This window comes from Scomber scombrus, chromosome 12 (assembly GCF_963691925.1).
Source record: "Scomber scombrus chromosome 12, fScoSco1.1, whole genome shotgun sequence".
Classification (NCBI taxonomy): domain Eukaryota; kingdom Metazoa; phylum Chordata; class Actinopteri; order Scombriformes; family Scombridae; genus Scomber; species Scomber scombrus.
The window spans coordinates 20,166,927-20,192,802 of record NC_084981.1 but is presented as its reverse complement, the minus strand read 5'-3'; the positions used below and the strand labels follow the sequence as shown (position 1 = coordinate 20,192,802).

The window sequence follows — 25,876 nt, the reverse complement described above, 5'->3', positions numbered from 1 at the left end:
CAGCCTGTTTTGTGTCTGTGTCTTCAGTGACCTGCTTTCAACTTCTTCCAACTCGGAGTGTCAGGACGGCCTGGTGGGCGGTCACGCTGACTGTCCTTTTCAGCGACGCATCATCCCTGCGCACAGACTACGGCCACGGAGGACGCACCCTGAGATCTTCCAGGTGTCCATCTACTTTTACTGTTTCTCTTTTCTATTTCATTGCAGTTGCATCCATGAAAAATCCAATTTTAGGCATAAATTATGAAGTCAGAGGTTTTTAGATAAAAATAATGTGGTTCCTAAACTGATATTGATTTGGATACTATTTAAAAGGCTTGATAAAGGACATAAAAATGACTAGTTGAACCCACCTATAGACTGTTTAAATTTGAAAATGGGATTTATAAATAACTTTTAACAGTCACCAATTAGCAAATAATCAATAAACACCAAAATACACAGTTTTAAGTATAAAAATAAATCACAAATCACTTCAGAAGTACAGTTTAAGCAGAATATTTAAGCACATTTATCAATGTCCCCAGTGAATGATAATAGAGTTATGATTAACTTTGATGCAAATATGAGTTGCTGTTGCTGTTTGAAACGGTAGCCAAATGATCAGTTTAAATCATTTTAATTGAATGCTGTATGCAGTGACAGTCGGTGCCTGGATCAGTCGTTGAAACTCAAACAACACAGACTCTCTGCTGAATCATTTATGCACTGTGTCGTGTTTGTAAGCGTGTGCTGCACATTGTGTAAAATATGTTGCTCTGTGTTCCTTCAATGATTCTGACTGTGTTTCGAATTATACTTCATAGGAAATTGTGTAGATATACTCCTTGTTTCCTGTATGTATTGCAGTTGAATTCATGTTTGTGTAAATGATTTGTGTGTGTGTGCGTGTGTGTTTGTGTGTGTGTGTGTGTGTGTGTGTGTGTGTGTGTGTGTGTGTGTGTGTGTGTGTGTGTGTGTGTGTGTGTGTGTGTGTGTGTGTGTGTGTGTGTGGCAGGAAGAGGACTCTTTGGATGAATCATCAGAGACTTCCACCCAGGAGAAACCGACCAGGAAGATTTATTACAAACTCAAACTGTTTCCTGGGAAGTGGATCAACATTTTATATGACCGACTCACCCTGCTTGCCCTATTGGACAGGTACAGTATATATATATATATATATATATATATATATATATATATATATATATATATATATATATATATATATGTAATGAATCACATGCTTGTCTCAGTTGGCCAGGTAATATCAAACTCCCACATCTGGAAACTCAGACATCATTTTCTGATTTAATGAATCAACTGGGCTCTAATTGAATCCTTTGATACTTGTCTATATATAACTGAGTGCACTTGCATATACTGTATATGTTTTTGTCTGTGCTGTGTTTGTATAGAAACCAAGAGGTTCTGGAGAATCTAGTCGCTGTCTTCATGGCTTTTCTGGTTTCTTTCCTTGGTTTTGTGCTTCTCAACGACGGCTGCTTCAAAGACTTCTGGGTCTTCCAGTTCTGCCTGGTCATTGCCAGCTGTCAGTACTCTTTATTGAAGGTAAAAATATACTAAATCTAATGCATGAAGACATGATACTAACCACTCCCCCTGTGAACTATAACCCAAGTCTGCAAACTGTGGCTTTGAGCTATTATTTTCTGAAATTGAAGTTTTATATTAACTAAGGGAAATCATTTTTGTTCAAAATGTCTTCTTTGATGGACTTAGTAAAGGATTGATCTACTACTACTGCTACCACAAACCTACATGAATAGTATTTGAGGAATTAAAAATAAATGATGTGAATCTTAATGTGTGCCATGGTGACCTGGTATAGATTAAAAATAAAACATGACCCCAGACTCAGTTCCTATTTGCTCCCACTCACTTCCACTTCTGTTTATAAAAAAATAGTTTTCACGTTTATGTGCAAATATGGTAATTCAGTGTTGGCATGTGTGGTTTCGTTTTCCAGAGTGTTCAACCAGATGCAGCTTCACCAACACATGTGAGTTTAATATTGCTTTGTTACTGAACCACTGGTGAATTATTGCAAAGACAAAACAAAACTTTGAAGCAAATAAGTCCAACCAGGTTGCATGGAAATGATAGATTATCAGATGATCAGATATCTTAAACTTACTATACAAAGTGGATTTGTGTCAACTTATAACTGCTGCTCCTCTTCATTTGATTGCATGTTTTCTCTTTTTACATGTGTCATAATTTTCAAAACAGTTCCTTTTTCCATATTAATGATTTAAAAATGTTTGACTGTTGCACCAGCAATGTGGCTACATAAGCCTTGACCTCTTCGGAGCTCTTCTTACTATGCCATGTTGCTATGAAAACACATCCAAATGCAAGACGCATGGAACTTTAAATAACCCAACTTTATAGCAGTGATTTACTAAATAGTCATTTTCATCTCATATTGATATAATCATGCTGTAGCTGGTAATTAAATAGCCGTGTTAGCAGGATTTAGCTCTACTGCTCTATCTAACATCCTAACCTGTGTGTGTTCATGCGTGTGTGCGTCTCCAGGGTCACAACCAGCTGGTAGCCTACAGCCGAGCGGCCTACTTCTGTATCTTCTGTGCTCTAATCTGGTTTCTGGAACAACTGCTTAGGAGTAAGGACCTGCCCGTCTCCACCATGTACGGGGTCACCATCGTCTGCCATGACTTACTAGGCTTCTTGCGAGACCTGCTAGTGGGTAGGGAGAAATGTACCAGGAGAGACACATGCTCAAAAATACACATAAGCACAGATACACATGTTGTCTGACTTTCTAAAAAATATATAAGTGAGCTCAATGTTATGCCTGTTTATTTCTTACTTTCTTGTTAAAGGATTCTTTATATATATATTTATGCATAAAACAGGTTTTACGCATTGCTTCCCCATCATCTTCCTGGTGGGCCTTTTCCCCCAAATCAACACCTTCACTATCTATGTGCTGGAGCAGATTGACATGCACTTTTTTGGTGGGACAGGTCAGTAAATCTTTTTTCAAATTTTTGTGAATCATGAATTCAGATCTGTGATAAATATACATTTAAATTGTCTGCATCTACTATAAAATGTTATTTATGGATGCATCTGTGGATTTTGGGCTCTAATTTGATTGATGTGTGTAAAATCTGTATAATATATGTTTAAAAAGATAATTAAAGAATCACTGCATTTATGTATGAAAAAGGGGGCATATGTTTAGGTATTGAACAACCATACACTTAGATACAATACAACTAAGATAAAAGCTGATCTTTGTTCATTATTGTTTAATACTGCTACATGTATTGTCATCTTTACTCTAATTTGTGTGTCTCAGCTGCTACCAGTCTCATCTCTGCAATCTACAGCATCCTACGCAGTCTTATCGCTCTGTCTCTGCTGTACGGTTTCTGCTTCGGAGCTCTCAAGGTACTCTCATATCCTGTTGTAACAAAACAAAACAGAGCTCGCGGGGTTGAACGAGTACATAGGGGATGTGAATATAGTCCTCTACTATCCTCTGAGTTTTGCTCTGAATCTGTGTTCTCGGTCATCCTCCTGGCTGTAGGATTAGAAGAAAACATGGAGTACAGTTATAAATAGCCTGTAGCCAGAGAGCTTTGCTAATGGAACGAAGCAGAGCTGCAGTGAAACACTAAGTGTTGCTAGTCATCCCTTAAAAAACTCACTACAAGGAGGATGCTGGGGGAAGAACTGTTGAAGCTTTTCAACTGTGAAGAACTAAAAGCAGCAGCTGTAAAAAAAAAAAAGTGCATGATGGTATGATTCATACTGGTGTGTATGTGTGTGTGTGTGTGGTTACAGGAACCGTGGGATGAACAGCACACCCCGGCCTTATTCTCTGGTTTCTGTGGCCTTTTGGTGGTCTTCTCCTATCACCTCAGCCGACAGAGCAGTGACCCCTCTGTACTGCTGTAAGTATCATCATTGTATATATATATATATATATTTATTTTTTTCCCCCCTGGTTGCCATCCACTTAATACTCCTCTTAATATTACTATATTAAAAATTTCGAATGAAAAATTAGAGAGGTGCATGGAATAAAATGGAGCTGAATTGGTCAACAGAGTCTTGGTTGATCTATTATTGGACTATTTTAAAATAGTCACAACATTTCAGTTACACATGGTCAGGGAAATATCATGGTTTAGGTTAAAATGATTACATAAATGATACAGTTACTAACAACTTTTGTCATTTTGGAAACATAAACACCATGACAAAAAATGCCCCAACTTGCAGTTGGAAACAGGATGTGTCTCCTGCAGCATTTTTTTGCCACCTATACATCCACCCAACCTGCCACCTCCAAACATGGAAATTTGTACCTTATATAAACATCATAGATAGTGTCTGTCACTCAAACATAGTACAGGCATGAAATATACTTCAAATTCAAAGACAGTAGATTGAAAGTCATTCTGAGTGCCATGAACAAATTGGAAAATTGGAAAAATCAACATGATGAAACAAAAGCTGGTGCTTAATGTATGCCCTACCTCAGATAAGAGGTAATCATGACTAATTTTCAGTTAAGACATCCAGTTATCAACACAAAGTAATGATGATACTATAATCTTATCTAATAAACATTATTTTCCACTTTTACTCATTCTGCTCAAGTAGTTTTAGCTCAAGCTGTTTAAAGCTGAGCAAATATGTTAGAAATGTAAAATAAGAAGTCAAGCTATAAAAAGTATGAGAATTAGTTGGATAAATCAAGTCATCCAAGTAAATACTTCACATGTAAAATGTATTTATTAAATGTTTTTTTCAGCTGTTTTAGGGGTTCAAACAAAAATCATTTTGTTATTCAACAACTCACATTCCTAATGTCTTAATTTATACATGTGACATCTTTATTTACAGATCTCTGATCAAGTCGAAGGTAATGCCTGCTTTGGTGGAGACTGAGGAAGAGGAGGAGGAAGACACAGAGATTAAAGACCCATTGCCGGAGAAACTGCAGAACTCTATGGTAACCAAGAATTGATATGTAGAAATAAACTGATAAACCCAAGTTAATACTGCTTTGTTTGATCAATAATGTAATTAGTGGAAGGGTAATGGTTCAGGTTATTTTCAGCTTTTTGGATAATTTATTTCTGCATAAACAAACACACAAACACAGGGATAATTTACAGTCCTCTGAGCATTAATTGAACAGTTTTTATGCTTTTGAATCACAGCAGCCCGGAGCCATATTAGCTCATGTCAGCTCAGCCTAATTATCACTTAAAAATCAATACTCATTAAAATTGCACCAACAGTAAGTCCTGGATTTCTTATGTGCTGTGTGTCTTAAAGTCAGCGTTGCAAGCCAGATTATAAAACAGCGTTTGCTGTCGATCATTGTCTGTGATTACGGGGAATTATGCATAAGAGGAAACAAGCCTCTAGCCGCCTTTTACAGTATTAATGGGGATTGTGAAGCTCTTAACTGTTCTCAAGCTGCAGCTGCTTTGATGTCCAAAAACTGAAGGCTCAGTATAATTACAAAGAAATAATCACACACCTAAATGAACAAAGGAATTCATTTTCATTCAGTGTGGATTATTAATGGTTGCAGCTCTCTTTCCCTCTTGTGCTCTGCAGAAAGAGATTCTGCTCTCGGATGTGGTTGTGTGCTCTGTTGCCTACATCTTAACCTTTGCCATCACTGCCAGTACTGTGTTCCTGTCTCTCAAGGTGAGATCATGATTGCTTCCCAGTCACTTTGCCTTATTTTTATTTTTTAAAAGCAATCGTTAATGCCTGCTGATTAACTATATATCTCATATATTTAAAATACTCTCTTTTTCATGTTTCTTTCATTATATATCGACTTGTTTCCAGCCCTTTGTGACCATCGTGCTGTATGCACTGGCAGTGACAGTGGGGTTTGTCACCCACTACCTGATCCCCCAGCTAAGGAAACATCACCCATGGCTGTGGATCTCCCATCCGGTCCTCAAGACCAAGGAATACCACCAGTTTGAGCCCAGAGGTCAGCATGCCTGCTGTAGAAAACCTAGAATTGTTGTTAATGATGCATGCAGACCCCTGGATCAACAGCATCATGTGTGTGCTTTGCCAAATTGTTCAAAGTATTATTTTTGGGTAAAAAAAAAAAAGAAGTGTAATCTGCATCTGGGTTCAGATCCATAACAATGCTAATAGGCAGGTGGAAGCCATGATTTTAACTACTTGTGAATATTAGTTCTTGATCCACAACTGCTGAGATGTGGCTATTTAAATTAATGGTGCTGTTGTGCCACCCAGTGATGAAATGCCATCAAAATTTGCAGGCTAAGTGTAGATACGTGTCATCTAAATTTGGTTTCAATTGTGCAATACATTCAAGAGTCAATCTGAATTTATCCTCGACCCTGAATTTTTGCAGCAAAATTTACAACAATCCATCCATTAGTTGTCAAAATATTTCATAGAGAAACAAAAATGATCTGAAAGGAAAAGAGAGGAATAAGTCTTGTGGGAAACCTTAATGTCTGTATTAGATTCCATGTTTATCCTTCGAATGGTTTTGGAGATATTTTAGTCTGGATCAAAGTGGTGGACAGACATTGCCATGCACAAAGCCACTCTGCTGACAAGGCTAGAGATAAATAAATTACTTCTTTTGGGCTCATGTTAATATTTTATGCACACATTTGGTTAATGTTCTATGAAAGTCTGTATGAGTGTTGAAAAAACCGCTATGCCAAAATTTAAAATTTTGGATACTGGATTAAGGTCCGCCCACCAAATCTCACTGAAATCTCTTAAAAGTTTTTGAAATAAATTGTTAATTAACAGACAAACATACAAACACACAAGGGCAAAAACATCACCTCCTGAGCCAAAGTAAACACAAAGCAGGCTTTTAAAACACCCGAACTACATCTTTCCTTGCTGTAAAAAACTCTTATCCTGTTCTCCTTGCTTGTCTTAAAGAGGATGCTGTACTGATGTGGTTCGAGAGACTGTACGTGGGGCTTCTGTGCTTTGAGAAGTATGTGGTGTACCCCGCCATCATACTGAGCGCACTCACTAACGACGGTTTCGCCCTCAGTCACCGCAAGAAGCTGGGAATCCAGTGAGTGGACACAGAAAGCTAGCCTGTCCATCTGTGCGTGTCATCTGTTGTCTTAACTCACTTTGTTTGTCCCTCTTCCAGCTGCGATGTTCTCCTGACGACAGTCGCCGGGCTGAAACTTCTGCGTTCATCCTTCTGCGACCCCAGCTTCCAGTTCCTCACCCTGCTCTTCACGCTCATCTTTTTCCACTTCGACTGTCCGCACGCCTCTGAGAGTTTCCTGCTGGATTTCTTCATCATGTCCATCGTCTTCCACAAGGTGAGAAAACAGATTTTACTGAAAGGGGCATATTTTACACAAGCAACAGGTCAGTTCATTCAACAACCTGTGAAAACAGTTCTGTAAAATATCTGGAGGAGATTTGTCAGGTGTGAGAAAATCACCTGAGAGATATCATCAGGGTGATCTCAGTTTGTGTTAGGAGACAATGAATTTACAACAGAAAACCTGAAGGTGTGGAGTTTGAAAGATGTAAGCATTTACCAGACGCGGCTCTAACACAAAAAGATACTTTTGAGTTTCATTGTGGGAATGGTAGGATCCATCTTTTTTAGCCTTACCTGTTCGATGGACTTAAAGTCAGAAGTCAGGACATCTGTCCGCATCGGCAAACCACTGAGGAGGGGCACTTTAAAGAAGAGTCAGTAATAAAAACAAACAGGATCAACAAAAACATATTTTCTCTTTGTGCAATGTCGACACTTTTTCTAAAGGTGTGAAATTTTAAAATGAATTGGCTTTTGTTTTGTTTTCAAGTGTGACATACAAACATATTGTACTGCATTCATTTCCATTTGCAGTGACTGCAAAGGAATGTAATAGACATCACTTTATTTAGTTCTGTGAGGTTATTCCAGTTTAAAAAACAGATTCTTAACATCACATTTTTCAGTAATTCCTTTAAAACATCTATTGTTCTGTTGCCCTCTGATTATTTGGGACTGACTGTGTGCTGTTTCTGTTTCTCTCCAGATGCGTGAGCTGTTGTTAAAGCTCCATTTCATCCTGGTCTACATCGCTCCCTGGCAGATCGCCTGGGGCAGTGCTTTCCATGCCTTTGCTCAGCCGTTTGCAGTGCCACGTATCCTTTCTCTCAAGACCTGCATTTGTATGTGCGTGAGAGAGTGCATCAGTACCTGCTTTGCTTTTTTCTTGACTGGCGTGTGTGTATCCAGACTCAGCCATGCTCCTGCTCCAGACTCTACTCACCACCATCTTCTACACCCCGTTGGCTCCCTTCCTGGGCAGTGCCATCTTCATTTCCTCCTATCCACGGCCCATCAAGTTTTGGGAACGAAACTACAAGTAAGAGCCTGATGCAGTGAGTTTTCCAGACAGCCTGGAGTCGTCACTGAAGATCATTTTCTTGAGTTATCAGACCAGATGTGAGGAAATCTTGAAAAGCAGTTAAAGAAGTTAAAGATTTTTTCATATTGTCAACAAATCACATGAGAAGACAATTAATTTAGCCTACTAACAATTACTACATGTGTAGTCAAAGCCTGAAATACAGTAGCTTACTCCTCTGTGCAATAGAGCTCCATTATTGTCCAAAAACCATTAAGAACTCATCAATGAGTCACGGTTGCACCATCATTGTAGTTCACTTTGACTCAATCCCACATATCTTGCTGATTTAAATACCAACAAGTGCACAAAATGTGTATTAATCCGCCGCTGAAAATAGTTCCCAAATGCACAGTTTGCTCATGTTTGAGTAAGGTTTGCTGAACACCACAGTGCCAGGCTGTTTATAGAAATAATTCAACCCTTGACACTGTATATTTGTGAACCATTTTTAAAGATTTATGTCTCGAGTATAAACTGATGGGCTTGGGACAGAGATCACTAAGATGGCATAGAAGTCCGAAAATAAGAGTAACAGATTGTTGGTTTTGGGCTTTTCATGAGATTTTGTTGACAAAAACCAAAATATAGAATATCCCTTACTTCCAGTATTTTGCTGTTGCCTCCCAGTGCTTATGAAACAGATATATTTCAAGAATGAACTTTAAAGTTAATATTTGTCATCCAAATTAATAATGTTATATACATGGGATGTGCTGTTCACTGTGTCCAATTAATGAGGAAGACAATTCCTCATTAATATGTGGACTTCTTTCTTATAACTAATGGATTGAGTGTGCATTTTGACACAACTATCAGTTTACTTATTTACTTAGGGCAGAATCAGTCTCATCCTTTTGAGTCAAGCTTGGCAGATTAGCAGACAGACACCATCCTGTTCTCTCTCTGTTTCACTCACACTTACACAATCCAACCCCTGTGTTGCCTCTTACTTATTGATGCGAGTGTGACTGTCTGTACTGCAGCTTGCTGAAAGCACTCCAAAAATACTCCTGTAGCTTTGTTGTGATGTAGCCTGTGATTATATTTAGACTGTGCTGTCAGTATGAAAAAATGAAACTCATGAAATTAAATGTATTGACAGCATCATCTCTCCTGGGGTCACATCATGATGCTTTAGATAATAGATGAGACAAGCTATGGATAACAGCATGTTGTTTCTCAGACTGAATCAAATAAGGCACAGTTTAGATATTCAGGAGGAGTTTTTCTGAGAAATTCTTGGAAACAATTTCACTGCGATAAATTTTCTGTCTCAGCGATTCTAAAACAGGTTTTTATTTGACTTAAATCTGATGTGTCAGCTTGTTGTTTCATCAGATACAAGGTTTTATTAACTCAACTTTACACAACAGCACTTTGTACAACACAACACAGTATGAAAGATGCCTTTTGATTACTGTGTCTCGTCAATCTTGTGGGGGCTGAATTTTCTTTAATATTTTTTCCTCTCATCCTCTGTAGCACAAAGCGTATCGACAACTCCAACAGCAGACTGGTGTCTCAAGTGGATAAGGAGACGGGTGACTACTATTACATTAATTTCAGGATTTTTTGATTACCTGTACTCTCTAAATCAAGATACTGGCATGGAGAAAACCTCTAGCCTCAGGACCTCTGCAATATAAATTTTCAAATAACTTTAAAAAGTCAAAAACATGCTGAGTAAGGCAGCGTTCAATGCTATGAAAGATTTATTTTGTATTAAGCATTACACAAGTAAACCGTGGCTGGTCTATGGAGCAGGCAATTGAATTAAATGACTATCTGAGAAATGTCATCTACAAAAAATGCTTGTGATGCTGAAACATAATTAAGGATAATTAATCATGATTGATGCTTAGTTATCAGAGCCCTTTTTTTGTATAGTCAACAATCAGAAAATGCACAAGTTAACTTCTTGCAGTTAAGAATCAGTGAGGAAAAGAAGCAGCTAAACTTAATTTAGTCATCTTTTTCATCTAACTTTACTCTTTTTGCCTGTCCTTCTTTCTCAGGGTGTGATGATAATAACTTAAACTCCATCTTCTATGAGTACCTGACACGCTCGCTGCAGCATTCACTTTGTGGGGACCTTATGTTGGGCCGATGGGGCAACTACAGTGCCGGAGACTGTTTCATCCTGGCTTCAGACTACCTCAATGCCCTGGTCCACCTCATCGAGATCGGCAACGGGTTGGTCACCTTCCAGCTGAGAGGTCTTGAGTTCAGAGGTACAGTTCGACCATCCCTCCCCGCCTTTTCCATCCCGGCTTTTTTTTCTCTCTGAATGAATGTCCATCTCTCTCCATCACAGGGACGTACTGCCAGCAGCGAGAGGTGGAGGCCATCACGGAGGGTGTGGAGGAAGACGACGCATGCTGCTGCTGTGAGCCGGGCCATTTGCCCCACATGTTGTCGTGCAACGCGGCCTTCAACCTGCGCTGGCTGGCCTGGGAGGTGATGGCCACCAAGTACCTGTTGGAGGGTTACAGCATCAGCGAGAACAACGCCGCTACCATGCTGCAAGTCTACGACCTCCGAAAGCTGCTCATCACCTACTACCTGAAGGTACGCTTCAACTCCAAAGCAAAACACACAGGAGATGAGTGTGTTTGTGTTCTGATGATTTACACAACTCCTTCCACATTCTTCAGATGATTTAGATGCATGTCAGGATATTACCATTATTACTAAGACTGATATTCATTGTCTATCAATGAAAAGATTTTATACTACTAAAGGCATTTTATACTACTGCTACTTAAGGCAAGATTGTAGTGTTAAAATATAACCGTTTTATGGTGTTTTAAGAGCCAAGTAATCTAAGATGTATATCATATAATTGCAACATTCCTATAATAATTCCTCCTCCCTGTCAGTATCCTCATGTTTTCTTTCTTTCTTTATGTTTCTGTTTAAGTTATCCTGTAATAAACAACTTTCAACCATAGCTAGTCTATTTTTTATAGATGCCAATCTGTTTTCACACCAATACAGCAGAAAATGATCAGTTCGTTAGAGGAAAGCTGGACTTGCAATATTAGATATTTTCTCCTTCTGTTTCTTTTGGTAAAAGGCATCTCAGTGTAGTTGTTGCATATTTTTTTTATTTCTGTGTATTTAAGTTTATGTTTTCCTCTCTTGCTGTAATTTAGAGTCACAGGTATTGAAAGAAGCTCAGTGCAGCATTAATAATGCATCACGTTTTGACATATTCAGTCTCTTTCTCTCCAGTGGCAGACTGAAAACTGAATATTCCACTATTCTCAACAGGCCTTTAAAGGTTTCCCTGCCAAAAGGTTAAACAGTTTAATCGGCAGATAGACCAATACCTAATGAATTAATCATTATAACAAATGGCAGCCTGCCAATAGTGATTCCAGATGTGTTCAGCAGCTTCCACACTCTGCACAAATGCACATTTCTTTCTCTTTCACATTCCCCATGTTGAATATCTTGCTTTTGTCTAATCGTATCACCTTCACTCTCCACCATCCTCCTTCATTCTTACCTTTCTGCCCTCCATCTCTCCATCTTCCCTCTCTCAGAGTATTATCTACTATCTGGTCCAATCTCCCAAACTGTCCACGTGGCTGAAGGATGCGACTGTCCAGGAGGCGCTGCAGTCCTACACCAAGTGGCACCACATTGAACGTGATCCTCAGGTTTTTAGTGTGAAGATTGATGAGGACTACGTGCACTGCCTGCAGGGGGTGACACGTGCCAGCTTCTGCAACGTCTACCTGGAATGGATCCAGTACTGCGCCGGCAAGATGGAGACAGTATGTCACAAACCCGATAATGGATCATAGCAGAATTATTGTCTACTGCTGTGTATTATGCCCGCAACTAAGAATAATTATGTTTTTTCTAATTGATTAATCTGCCAGTTATTTCCTCACTTAATTTATCAATCGTTTAGTCTTTAAACTGTCAGAAAATTGTGAAAAAGGCCCATCAAAATTTCTCTGACCTGAAGCTCACACATTCAAATTTCTCTTTTTTGTCTGATCAAAACTTCAGAATCTAAAATATCTAGTTTACTGTCATAGAAGACTAATAAAAAAATAACAAATCATATTCAATCAATTCACATTTAAGAAGCATGAGCTAGTGGAAGAAAAGTGCACTTCAATAATGATTTCATTTTTAAAAATGGCAATTAATTCTTCCTCTACCATATTATCTTCATTGTTTTTATTTATTCAGTAATGTAAAGATGAGTTAATGGAAAGCAAAAGTTGTATTATAGGAAGAAAAAAAACTCAAATTACAGTTGGAAGTCACACAACTTATGTAATCCTGTAATATGATTACCAGAAATGCACTATATCAGAATCTGTCCTCAATTTTCATCTTTACCTTTATGTCAGTCCTATTATAAGTTTGTGTTTGTGTTTGTGTCCAGCCTGTGGAAAGCGATGAAGACTCTCCTCTGGTGACTCTTTGTTATGCTCTCTCGGTCCTGGGGAGGAGATCCCTCGGCACGGCATCACACAACATGTCCAACAGGTAAACCTGAGCAACACAAATGTCACACCAAAGATACTTCACGTAGATGTATACAGATAGAATAGATTTGTGACCTGTAATCACTTATTAAGTTGTTTGAATGTTATACAGATTATAATATAATTGATTAAAACGTCTGAAGTAAAAGACAAAAAGCAGAAAAAGTAACTCTGAAAATAATAATCACAGTTAATGAATCTAAAAATACAGTATTACCTAGAATAAAATGTGTTTTTATGCACTCAGGTTTGCATCAGAAAGGACATTAAATTAATAAATGACATATAATTGTACAGATTTCCTGCAAAGTTGTTAAAAATATGTTATGTAAAAACAGGATTAAGGTCAGTTAATAGACAGCAGCAGCAGATATTTATCTGCAGTTAGATACATACACCACAAGGAGGCATTAGCTTCTAACTCTTCAACCATCCACAGATTTCTGTGACTGCTCTTGAATTACTTTTTTTTGTGTGGTTTATAATCTAAACTCTACTTCACACTTCCATAATCCTACTCTCTTTCTCTCTATCTGTTTTATCCTTCCTCTCTTTCCCCACAAACCCCCTCCATTCACCTCAAAGTCTAGAGTCATTCCTGTACGGTTTCAACACCCTGTTTAAAGGCGACTTCCGCATCGCCACGAAAGATGAGTGGGTTTTTGCTGATCTGGACCTCCTGCAGAAGGTTGTTGCTCCTGCAGTCAGAATGAGCCTCAAACTGCACCAGGTACAGTTAAGTGCTTTAGACCTTTTTTTCTATAAATTTGATTAAAACCTGAAGTGCTCCATCATGCCTCTCTCCCCTGTGCTCCTTCAGGATCACTTCACATGTCTGGAGGAGACCGAGGAGGCATCTATCTTGTACGAAGCCATCACAAACTACCGCAGCAGCTTGGTCATTTGCCACGAGAGTGACCCAGCTTGGCGTAAGGCGGTGCTATCCAGCCGCGACACGCTGCTCACGCTTAGACACATGATCGATGACGGCACGGACGAGTATAAGATCATCATGCTGTACAAACGCCACCTCAGCTTCAAGGTCATCAAGGTAAAAGGGCGGAGGGTGTTGGAAATAGAAATAAGCTTTGTATGTGTGAAGGGTATTTCAATTTACAGGCTGCTTAGATATCACACAGGCAGAAAATGTAGGTTTGGAAAGGGAATGAGTAATGTGAGATGTGTCCCTGACTGCCTGTAAGGTCTGACTAGTCAACTTTGTGTGCATATGGCATGAAAACCTCCTGCCTATTCCCATCTGGACAAGGTTTTGCAGTGTGTCCTTGTGTTGGACAATCTGGGCTGATGTAATAAAACATAGTACTGCAGGTCTAAACAGTTTCTGCAGTATCTAACAGTATATGCTCTTCTGCAGGAATTGAATGAATGGAGGCAGAGAAGTGCACGCTTGCAAAAATTACACTAAAAGGGGTTGTTGATCAATATATTTGACTCAGCGGTTATGACTCCTAAGTGCTCAAACTTCCGGCTAACTCTCAGCAAAAAGTTTTCAAAGTTCAACAACAGAAGATGATAATAAAAGAAAATTTTCTGCATTCTGCCAACCAGCACCTCGAATTAACACATTGCATCGTGTGTGTTTAATTTGTACAAAAACTGAAATGTGAAAACACCTGCATGCTTTTTTATGGGGGATTTATGAGCTGAACTATTTCGTGTCCGGCTGCGGTGACTTCCTGGAGTGTCCGCTGGTTGCCTGGTAACGTCACAGTGATGATAAGACTTCAGGAGGTCACCGTGCTTGGCCCAAGTGGAAAACTAAATGCTGTGATCACGTTAATTTGTTCAGACCATAGTAAGAAGCTTCTAGTTATAATTACAAGTCAGTGAAAGCCATGGATACCTCCCACTCACCTAAAAGAATGACAGAAATGTCAACAAACTGCTTGCAAACTGAAAAGCCACAATCATGAATAGTTACGTCTAAATAAAATCCAATACGATTACTATACAAGAGGGACCCAGAAATTCAGGGAATAGTTCAAAAAACGGATCTGTCTTGTGTCATCCCATCTTTTCACCTCTTTGTCTCTCTCTGCAGATCAATAAGGAGTGTGTGCGAGGTCTGTGGGCGGGCCAGCAGCAAGAGTTGGTGTTCTTACGAAACCGAAACCCGGAGCGTGGCAGCATCCAGAACTCAAAGCAAGCCCTGAGGAACATGGTCAACTCGTCCTGCGACCAGCCGCTGGGTTACCCCATGTATGTGTCAGTCACAGAGTTGTATGACTATGAATTTGTTTGAAAGTTTGCATTCATGGAAATCAGCTCACCATAATAACACAGACAAAAATACAGTAATACAGTGTCTACAGTTCTGCTGAAGTTGTTTCCATGTTGTTTTTAGGTATGTGTCGCCACTGACGACATCGTACGCAGGAACACACCGTACGCTCCGCAGCATTGGAGGAGGGGCTTTAAGCTTGGATTCCATTCGTTCCTGGCTCTGCTCTAAATGGCTACGGTCAGCACTTTATAATAAATACATTTCTGCATTTTAAAATATTTCCTACCTCAGTTATGAGTGCCGTCTGTAATACTTCTAAAAGGCAAAGCTCATCTTTGGAGGCTCCACCTCAACCAAAACTCGCCCTGTGACTGTGCTCAATTAGCATTCTTCACAAGCTAAAGATAGAAAAAGAGACTCCCACATCATTTTTTATTTAGTTCAGTCTGGTGGGTCCAGAGATGATGCCTTAACTCAAAGGTCATGAGTTCAGTTCCTCGAGCAACCAGTCTCTGAGGGTCTTTAAATAAGAAACTCTGGATACTCTGAAGACACTCAGCTAAATCGAGCACACACTTAAAAACCTTCATGCTTCCCACAATCTTCAGCCTCAGAGGACATGCGTAACCAGTTTCAGAGCGTTATTGCTCAGTATCAGGTTAAAAACAAAAAACAAAATTAACATTTCATGATAAAATATTTGAATGGTGAAGTAACTAAATAACTATTGCAAAAACACTTGCAAAACAGGACATATTAGGTTGAATTTTGGCAGTATTTTCCTCAACCAACCACCAGACCCATGGTGGTTAGTTTTGACTTTTAATGTCATCATTTATGAAGAAGTTTTATAGATGCATCTGCAGTTTAGGCACAAATGTGTTTTCCCTCAAAACCTGAAAAAAATATTTGATCATGGGATTAATTGTATAACCAAATTTTTCAAGCAAGAATTCTGTGCTTCAGGCTTCTGAAATGTAAAAAAAATGCTTAATTTCTTTGTGTTATATAATTTTAAATTATATTTTACATAATATCTTTGAATCTTTGTGTTCAAACAAAACAACTTAAATTTTCTGACATGAATAATTAATTAATCAAAAATATAATCTGCAGAGATTAATCATAATGAAAATAATAATCTTTTGCAGCCCTAGACCCAAATTTTGTTGAAGCATTTGTAGTTGCAATACAGAATTGAAGCCTCTTATTGTGAGGTGTTTTCGACAGTTTTTTATTGAAATTTAAGCATAATAAACTAGGGTTATAAATTTGATGGAAAGAAAGAAAGTAAATGAATGTAATCACAAATGTGCATTAATCTTAAAAGGATTGACAAACAGACACAAATCTCGAAATGAGAGTATCTAATTTTGCAGCGCTCAAAATTGGAGCTGTCCTTATTAAGAGGCAAAAAGTAGTGACGACACATGACATGATGTTAACATCAGAAGTTCACCTACAGTATTAATGTGGCTGTATTTGGCACAAATCACTCTGGATGAGGTGTAATGCTCCGACTGCCTGCTGAGAGAGTGCTTCTCTGTGGATTCACTCGGTGCAAGAAGTCGATGCTGGTGAGAGACTTCCCTGCCAATTTAATGTAGTTTTAAATACATGTGTGGGGACAGTGGGAGTGCACGCTTGACAGAAATTGAGAGCCGGGTTTGCAGACTGGGAGGGCAGCCAAGAGCTTTGACTTTCTGCTGTTGCAGCAGTGTCGCTATTTCCTTCCCCTTCTTCTCTCTCTTCCTCCAGCTCTACATCTTTCCCTCACCTCTCGTCTCTCCCTTTATCCTCCCTTTTATTTCTCAATCTCTCCTTTACATATTATGCATAGCTTATCGTATAGGCTCTGCATTAACCTCTGCAGGTCAGCTAATGGTGTGTGTGTGTGTGTGTGTGTCTTTGTGACCATGTGGCTCTCTCTTAAGCTTCTTAAGAGCGGTGGTTTTCCTTTCAGATCAGATTAGATTGTTAATCCTGTTTCATCGGCCTTGAGTTAAAGGCGTTGTCTTAATTTCACTAAGTAGCCAAAGAGACGGACCGTGCCTTGTCAGCCAGAACACATTTAACTAATTTAAGAGGAAGACGCTAGTATGTGTCACATATGCTAGCACAGTTATGTAACATATCTCTCTCCTCTCTGAGTGTAAATTTATGTGTGTGTGTGTGTGTGTGTGGTTAACCAGCTGGAAAAGTCGAGGCTTGCTAAATTTTTTATGGCCCTATGCCAGTTTGTGTCTTTTGCACTGATGTGGACATGAATAAATAAATCAAAGCTGTGTGTGTGTGTGTGTGTGTGTTCGGCAGGGTACGTAAGGACAACCTGACCAGCTGTAACAGTGGCGTGAACATGGAGGATGTGGACTGCGGTGCTGGCGGTTCGTCGTCTCTGAGCCACAACCGACCGTCCTCCGTCACCTCCAACAGCCTGAGCCTCTACCAGCACAGAGCCAGGACGACACACAGCCACAGACACCACAACGCAGGTACATACACACACACGTCCCACTATCCTTGTGGAAACTACTCTTGACTACACTTATTTCCAAGTCTGTAACCTTAATGTGAACTTCATTCAAACTGTTTTCCTAAATCAATCTTTCATCTCAGAATAGACCTGTGCAGAGGAGTTTTTGGTCACCAGGTTTGGATATGAACAAGAGCAAACACAACAAACAAACTAGATTCATGAACAGTGCCACACATTTAAACAGGATCTTTTTATATTATAAAACTATTTGTGGCTGTGGCTCTGGAGGTAGAGTGGTCGTCCACCAATTGGAAGATTGGCGGTTCGATGCCCGGCTCCTCCTGTCCACATGTCGATATGTCCTTGGGCAAGATACTTAACCCCAAATTGTTCCCGTTGCTGCACCAACAGTGTATGAATTTGTATGAATGGTTAGTTTCCTTCTGATGAGCAGGTTGGCACCCTGCGTGGTAGCCCCTGCCATCGGTGTATGAATGTGTGTGAATGGGTGAATGAGACGTGATGTAAAAACGCTTTGAGTGGTCGTAACGACTAGAAAAGCGCTATATAAGTACAGTCCATTTACCATTTGTCTGGTATGACCAGTAGTTTATGTTAGTGTTTCTCAAACTTTTTCACATCATGGACCCCTAAATTGTCACCACAGACCCCCATTTGATAAGATTTTTGGTGTTTTATTACAGAAAGTGTGCAAAAACCATGACCAGAACAGTCACACATTCAGTCACTTGTGTTACTTATGGATGGAATTATAGTGAAAATAAGTTATTTCCCTGGAGGTCTCTGGACCCCACTTTGAGAACCACTGGCTTATGTTGTCCAGTGTTGGTCTAAGATAGATCTAGATCTAAGTTCATTGCATCTTATCCTTATAACAAGTCCGGTGTTATTCTGTGTTTTTTCTCATTGTCAACAAATCCCATGAAAAGTGACTCATTCTTAAATATTTACGTCTCTAAAAGGAACCAAAGGGTTCAAGGCTGAGAGCCACAGCTAGGACAGAGAAGTCACAACGATGGACGACAGTTAGACGGACTGATGCATTCTTGGTTTTCAATCTTTTTATGGAATTTGTTGACTTCTCTTTATATTTCCATTCCTAATTTCATCACCTTTTCATATTTCAGTCATAAAACTGAAATATTTGACACACTTATTTTACTTTTTTTAAATTATTTGCTTGTACAAAATACAACAAACAATTTTGTCCCTAAGACTATTTTGTATTTCATATTATGACAATGTGTGATCATGTGTTTTTCCAGCCAGGAGAGAGTATCGCAGCAGGTCAGTGCAGCCTCAGAGTCAGCGTCCCCCCGTCACCAGCCAATCGGGGCCCATTCTGGACTCAGGCTCCAACCACGGGCTCGTCCAGCGTCTGTCCAACAGTCAACTGTCCTTTAACACCTCCATAGCCTCTATTTTCTCCCAGGTAAACACACACATACACATGAACTGTTAAGTATGCTCAGTTGTAATTGCTTTAATGTTCTTATATTAAGACAATAAAGCAATAAGAGGATCTCTCTGTCTCTTCAGGTCCCCCGTCTCTCAGGGGCCGGTGGGATTAGCTCGCAGCTCCAGGCAGCACAGCATCAGCAGCGTTCCAGCCAGGTAGCAGCTTGTTACACACCTATAAGATAGAAAACATTTCAATACAATAATGATGACAGATGTTTACTTGACCATACATTTATTATTAATGTTTAACAAACAGATAAAAACAGTGTAGTGGTGATCAAACTGTCCGCAAACCTGCCACAAGATCTCTAAATAAAAAGTGAGCCTCAGGTTTAAGAGAGTAGTCCAATCCTGAATCTTACAAGTCAGAAAATTGTCAAAACTTGTGAGAGGAACATATAGTGCTTAAGATGAAGTGAAACCACTGTAATTGCCAGAGTTGCCAACACAATGTCACAGCTGCAGTATGTTAAAATAGTGTCATGTTAAATGATAAAGAAACTGAATTACACTGCATGTTGTTTGTGCAGATGTTAAGCGAGTTAATGTCATCATCAGCAGTTTAAACTCAGGTTCAGGGTTTCAGCTTTCTCATTATTATAAAAAAACATCCAAGAAACCATTTCACAGCTGATGGCCAAAGCATGTGATTACAGTGTATTGACTACAAGTTATTATTAGACACAGGCTGCTGTCTCTGATAATTGTTTGTGCATGAGCATGTTTGTCTTTCTGTATCATGCAAGAATTTGTGTTATATGCAAGAACGTCATTTTTTTGTTCTGTGGTGCATTTCGCCAGGTGTCCTCATCCTCGTCCACGCTCAGCCTGCTGTTTGGGAAGCGTAGTTTTTCCAGTGGCTTAGTCATCTCTGGGCTGTCCGCCGCCGAGGGGGGAAACACCACTGACACGCAGTCCTCATCCAGCGTCAACATCGCCATCGGACCCTCACACAGGTCGAGCAGCAGAGCCACACAGGTAGGAAACAGATCAACAGGTGGATAAAGAAAGTCCCTGCTCATTTTCCTCTCATTACAACATGACCTTTTACTGAGGACTAAGATATACTCCAGAACAACTGGAGATTATACGTCTTCAATATAAGGTGCATTATAGGTCCATGTGAAATGAGTTTTCATATTGTTTTGCTTGTTGGAAAACAGCCACAAACAATAAAAGTTGTGATTAACTGTATCTCAATATGAATTAACTGGTGTTCAGTACATGCTATAAAAGAATATTTTTTCTGATGCCTTTTCTCTGCTTCCTCTCTCTTTCTTAGTGGACATCAGAGCCATATGAAAGTATAGATGCATCCTATTCCAACGCCGCCGTCACGGTAAAAGACGGCTCGCAGTCAGGTGACCGAGGCTGCAGCCAGGGATTAGACAAGACCCAGGAAGACTCTGCATCTGCCTCAACAGCTCCGGAGGCAACGGATCAAAAGACTGCTTGAGAGAGAGGACACACATGCACACACACACACACACACACACAGATACTCATGCCCATATACAGAGAGGACTGTATGAAAAGTTACACACACACATGAATACAGAGGATTGTATGAGAGCGCATCCATGCACATGAACTTGCCTCCTCTCTTGTCCTCAGCATGTGGTCTCACCCTGTTGTCTGAATGTAAACAAGTCTGAAAACACGATCTTGGATCCGGTTGATGAAATAAAGATGTTTTTAAATGAGGCTGCCTCTTTCTACCTCTAGTCATGACATGTCACCTGCGATTAAAAGGTTTGCTTGACGATGTCGTATCGTTTTAAATCTGAGACCATTTTGGATTCGTTATGGCACTGCAAAACCTGGATTGTTTTACTGTTATACAAAAACACCACACATCGTCATTATCTTGTTTGGTAGGTTTTCCATTTCATCCTGTATCATTTCGAAGGATAAACAAGTCAACCTTACAAAGATGTGTCTGTCATAGTGTAACAAACAGCACTGTTTCCTGTTTGTTTCCTCTTTCCAGAAAGTGAGGACAGTTTGTGATCCCTAACCCTTAAGTCCTCAGCCAACCTCTTCGGCCTATCCCCAAGGCAAAGGGAAAACCTTTGAGGTCTTCCTGACTATGAATAGTTTTGCACTGTGGTTGACTGAAACTGACATAAAAAAACACACATATAATGGAGGAATAGGATGAAATAGCCAAATCAACTCATACAGACCCAAAGAGTTAAAGCTTTAGCAAACTGCATGAAGTTTCTAACTAAAAATGTACACAATATTTTATGAGCTGATTAAAATACTTTTAGAATTAGTATGTTTAAGTTTTACTACTTAGATGTACAAGAAATATAGACACAAATAAAATTCCTTTCCCAGCCTGTGTGAAGGTCAAAGGCTTCATCTACATCCTGGTCTCAACTTAAAAAAAACTTTATGAGGAAGTTGAGGGGTCTGTTGGAGGACACATTACCAATCTTGGCGAAGGCTATGAACCCATGTTAGCTTTGGACGGTTCATCACTCGCCTGACTGACTGACCAACTTCACCACCCCTAGCTCACGAAAGTGCTAAAGGAAATGTGGGAACTTGAGTTACATGTCAAAACATTCAAATTCAAATGCACATCTGCTGTACAACCTTCAACAGAAGCACAAACACGATCTGCTGGTTTTCTTTCACACCTCCGGTCAAAGAAAGACACAGTCACATCTGGCAAAAATCTATTAAGTATTTATTGTAAGTTGTTACATTTAGATTTATTTCTCTAGCAGCACTATTTAAATTACAGATATTCAAGGGCAGTTACCATAGATTGGAGTTTTCTCTTAATGCAAGATGTCATCGTGTAAACAAAGACAGAGACTGAACCGTAGATCAAAATGTACCACAACTGTACACGCTGTTAAAACGTGACCGTAACTCATAGGAAGTTAAAGGCTGATGAACAACAATTTTGTGTCTTTTGAGATAAAAAATAACAAACAATGACTAAAATAAACCCCCTGTTAAAATAAATTAAAACAGTACAAAACAAATTAAAAATAGTGAACACCTTTTTTGTGTGTGTGTGTGTGTGTATGCGTGTGTGACACAATTACAATTTCAGTTGGATCTGATATGGCAACTTGTAATCCACATCAGTCACGCTTCACAATGTTCAGTGCCTGTTTTACAAAGTCTTCAGGTTTGTTGGTTAAATGTCAATGAAGTAGATTATATGTAGATGACTCAGAGAGATGACACAAACCCACAACAGTAACGTGAAAATACAAATAACAAAAAAGGAACATTTCGAGTCCAACAGAACATGTGAGTTCATTTTCCAACAATTCCTCTGACCCCTTTACATTGAAACAAAAACTAGATTATAATTTTGGCACATTTTATCCACCAAAGAGTATTGTCGTACTTTCTGGAACAGTTGCATTGACCACTGTGTCAGGCAAATTCAATCTTGTTATTGTATTGTAACCTTGTATTTCTTTACCCTCTTTTTTTGTTGATTTTTAAAGAAATTGTTTGACATTTTGGAAAATATGATTATTTCTTTTAGAGTTAGACAAGAAGATTGATACTCCTCTCAAATGTGAGTGGTATCAATCTTCTTTTCGGTGTGTCGGCAAGAAAACAAACAAGTGTATTTCCCAAAATGTCAAACTAAACCTTTAACAATTCTCCACAATCATCACATTGAATCCACATTCTTACACAGCTGAGTCCCCCTCCACCCACCCCCCAAAAAATCTGCATTCATTCTACAGTCCTTGGATAAAAATTACTGTCCCATCTGTATCGTATGATCATGCAGAGAATTGCCAACACCAATGTGATTAAATGTTCTGGAGTACGGATTAACATCCTTGTAAGACAAGGCCAGATGAGAAGTCCCTGTCGAGGTTGCGTTAATAAGATAGAAAAGTCTATTGAATGCTACAGTTGAGGGTTTCCTGCATCTCAGGGCGCTTTAGACAGCGAGTGCCGATCAAGGACTGACGACCAGTTAGTCTCCTTTGATAAAATTCAAAGTCATCACAAAAAGCAATCAGATCCTTGGGCAGCACGACCCTGGAGGTTAGGGACACAGTGCTCTGAGACGTTCGAGGAAGTTGCACAATCTAGCAAAGCTCGCTCTGTTTCAACTGTGGTCAACGGTCGCTTTCCCATCTCTGCATTTTAGAAACTAGAGGTCACATCTGCTTTGTGCGGCAAGATGAAGCTCTGCAAGAAAAAAAAGTCTCTATAACATCATACCGCCTTGTTGACCATCAGTGACCACAAGGATAAAATTGATCCCGAATGAAAAATAGTGAAACGTTGAGCTCAACTGACCAAACTCAGCAGCACTAGCACTGTCCTGGTAAATTTGCACTGCAAGTCATGCATGTGGAAATAACCAACTATAGTCTTTATTTGTTAATACAAAGAGGGTCATTAAGTCATTCTGGCAATTCATGAGACACTCAAAAAAAAAAAGAAGTACCCATAACCGTCAATATTAGTGAAACATACTAGAAGAAAAAGATGAACCTCTCCAAAGAGTTTCTGATATTTTTAATTGTCTGCATACTGCAGTACTTGAATACATACTCATACAGTATCGTTTATAGCAAATAACTGAATTATTTCATTTATTTAGCAAAAAGCATGCTGAATAGAAAAAGATGTCACTTTTTTCATCGCCTAAGTGACAGTAAAATCTTTTTTTTAATTTTCACCTGCGGATCATCTTTCAACGAGTGTGATCTATCTACAAAGGCGTGACAAAGACCAAGAGGCTTAGGCATCTAAATCAATAAAGAGAAAAGTGATTGCCTAAAACTGTCCAACAAGTTGAAAACCAACTCCAACTGGTACCTGCACAAACATAAGCTCTTTCTTAAAGTAGCACAAAAACCTCAGGAGGAGGTACGAAAGAGACGATACGAGTGTGTCAGTAATCGTGTAGGAGAAACAAACATCAGTGTGATTTTTGCTGTAAAAACGGGGGCCGTCTCTGCTCTAACAGCTCAACAATGTTGCATGTGTGATTTTTACCGAGAGAGGAAGTGAGAGCCCGAGAGAAGGAAAGTGAGACAGACAGTGACAGAGAAAAAGAGATCTTGAGGTCTGTTGTGAAGCATAAAGAGGCAGCGAATCCGACTGAGGGAACACGCTAAGCAGGTTGAATTTCAAACCAAGATCAGTCGATAAATCTGTCTTTCTTTAGCCACGATGAACTGTGAGGAATTGTGAGGGAAAAAAAAATGTCTGTACAAATAAAGAGAGATTATTAGATATAAATCAAACCTCACCACAAAGCTATAAGTGGCTCATTAGAGCTGAGTGAATGGTCTTGTAAGTTACACGTTATTTACTTTATTCTTTTTTTTTTACTGTACATCCTGCAGCTGTGGAGTATTAAAAAACAAACAAACAAACAAACATAACAAAAAAACACACTTCTTCCAATGTGTTCCACATCAACGCTACTGCATTAACACAGTGATAGTCTGAGTGAGATGTGGCTATAAACAGAACAAGAAAATGTTGAAGGATAGAAAAATAAGTTGCTGCTGTTTGCTGATGACACGATGCTACACTCATTTAATTTACAAATCCAAAACAGCTGTGCATCGTCCACTGGCAAACAGCAAATAGGTGATCGTAAATTGTTTCACGGGAAGTGGAGTTTTAAATGTTTTTTTGTTTTTTTTCCTTTAGAAATGTGACCTATGGATGGACAGTGCAGAAAAAAACCATTCAGAGCTCAGCTTGTTTCCAGGTTTTGCTCCAACTCAGCCCTTCTAACCACAATAAAAAGGAAAAAAAGACCAAATGTTACAGTGAAAAATGACAAGGACAAGTCCTCAGTGGACTGAAAACCTTATTAAGCTCACAGGCTGGGGGATGGATAACAATATTTTATCACAGAAAGTCATGATGTGGTTGCTCCTTAAAGAAATAAAGTTTTTTTTTTTTGTCCCTCAGTTACGAAATACTGCACAGGGTCAGCTACCGGTGTTGTAGCCTGAGTAATGAGAGTTTTTGTCAGTCAACTTCTCGGTCGGTTTGTCAGTCGCTTAATTGTCATTTGAATTCCAGTCGTCTATTTCATCTCACCAAGACTCCAGCACACAGCCACATAATGTCAGACAACAACACATTTATTTGTTTTCAGCAAGGTTTCTTTTTTATCATCACGAAGGCATATACTATGTTCTCTGTATACTTGTTATATATATACTTTTTTATATAATATTTATATAGAAACAAAAATAAGCGTACATTTTTGCTGAATAAGATTGAAGAATATCAGCAACGGGCAATGTAAACCATGGTCCATCTAAAACAGGTGAAAGGTGCGGTAGCTCGCCCTTTCCCAACTCACCCACAGTAACAGATTTGCATAGGCAAAAATGGGATTAGCCCTTAGACAGTGGATTCCTGAATTCTTTATAGAGATGCAAAATCTAGTTCAGCTCAACACAATTAAAAACAAATATACATACAAAAAAAAAGAAAAAAGGTTGACTAGGCCAAGCTCTCTTTAAACCCTCTGGTCATATACATAGTCATTTTTCTGTGCACATTTTTGTTTACAGTGTTAGGCTTCAAGTAGATCTAAAAACAACTTGTACATTGACAACTAGATGTGAAATAAATTAACCAACATGAGAGGTAGTGAAAAGCCTACAGAGACGTTTGTTGTTTTCTTTTTTATATATATATATAAAGGAAAAAAAATAAAACGTGTCAGTAAGGCCAAAGC

The 25,876-nt window shown here is 39.1% G+C and overlaps 1 protein-coding gene and 1 long non-coding RNA gene across 2 annotated transcripts in view; one reads left to right on the top strand and one right to left on the bottom strand.

Moving 5' to 3' along the window:
* The window catches only part of pcnx2 (pecanex 2), a 29,880-nt gene extending 9,263 nt beyond the window's left edge, over nt 1-20,617 (top strand). Inside the window, exons 12-40 of the mRNA XM_062430964.1 lie at nt 28-163; nt 998-1,140; nt 1,401-1,554; nt 1,973-2,005; nt 2,545-2,716; nt 2,886-2,996; nt 3,335-3,426; nt 3,823-3,932; nt 4,891-4,999; nt 5,617-5,709; nt 5,857-6,007; nt 6,955-7,096; nt 7,178-7,355; nt 8,070-8,178; nt 8,273-8,402; nt 9,930-9,988; nt 10,463-10,678; nt 10,762-11,015; nt 11,996-12,229; nt 12,856-12,959; nt 13,544-13,688; nt 13,779-14,009; nt 15,021-15,178; nt 15,324-15,440; nt 17,517-17,695; nt 18,966-19,132; nt 19,240-19,314; nt 19,963-20,139; nt 20,444-20,617. Coding sequence (XP_062286948.1) covers nt 28-163; nt 998-1,140; nt 1,401-1,554; nt 1,973-2,005; nt 2,545-2,716; nt 2,886-2,996; nt 3,335-3,426; nt 3,823-3,932; nt 4,891-4,999; nt 5,617-5,709; nt 5,857-6,007; nt 6,955-7,096; nt 7,178-7,355; nt 8,070-8,178; nt 8,273-8,402; nt 9,930-9,988; nt 10,463-10,678; nt 10,762-11,015; nt 11,996-12,229; nt 12,856-12,959; nt 13,544-13,688; nt 13,779-14,009; nt 15,021-15,178; nt 15,324-15,440; nt 17,517-17,695; nt 18,966-19,132; nt 19,240-19,314; nt 19,963-20,139; nt 20,444-20,617 — 4,153 coding nt within the window. The remainder of the gene's footprint in view (nt 1-27; nt 164-997; nt 1,141-1,400; nt 1,555-1,972; nt 2,006-2,544; nt 2,717-2,885; nt 2,997-3,334; nt 3,427-3,822; nt 3,933-4,890; nt 5,000-5,616; nt 5,710-5,856; nt 6,008-6,954; nt 7,097-7,177; nt 7,356-8,069; nt 8,179-8,272; nt 8,403-9,929; nt 9,989-10,462; nt 10,679-10,761; nt 11,016-11,995; nt 12,230-12,855; nt 12,960-13,543; nt 13,689-13,778; nt 14,010-15,020; nt 15,179-15,323; nt 15,441-17,516; nt 17,696-18,965; nt 19,133-19,239; nt 19,315-19,962; nt 20,140-20,443) is intronic.
* LOC133991596 (uncharacterized) overlaps nt 1-25,876 on the bottom strand; it is a 227,111-nt gene that overhangs the window by 163,747 nt on the left and 37,488 nt on the right. The window lies entirely within an intron of this gene.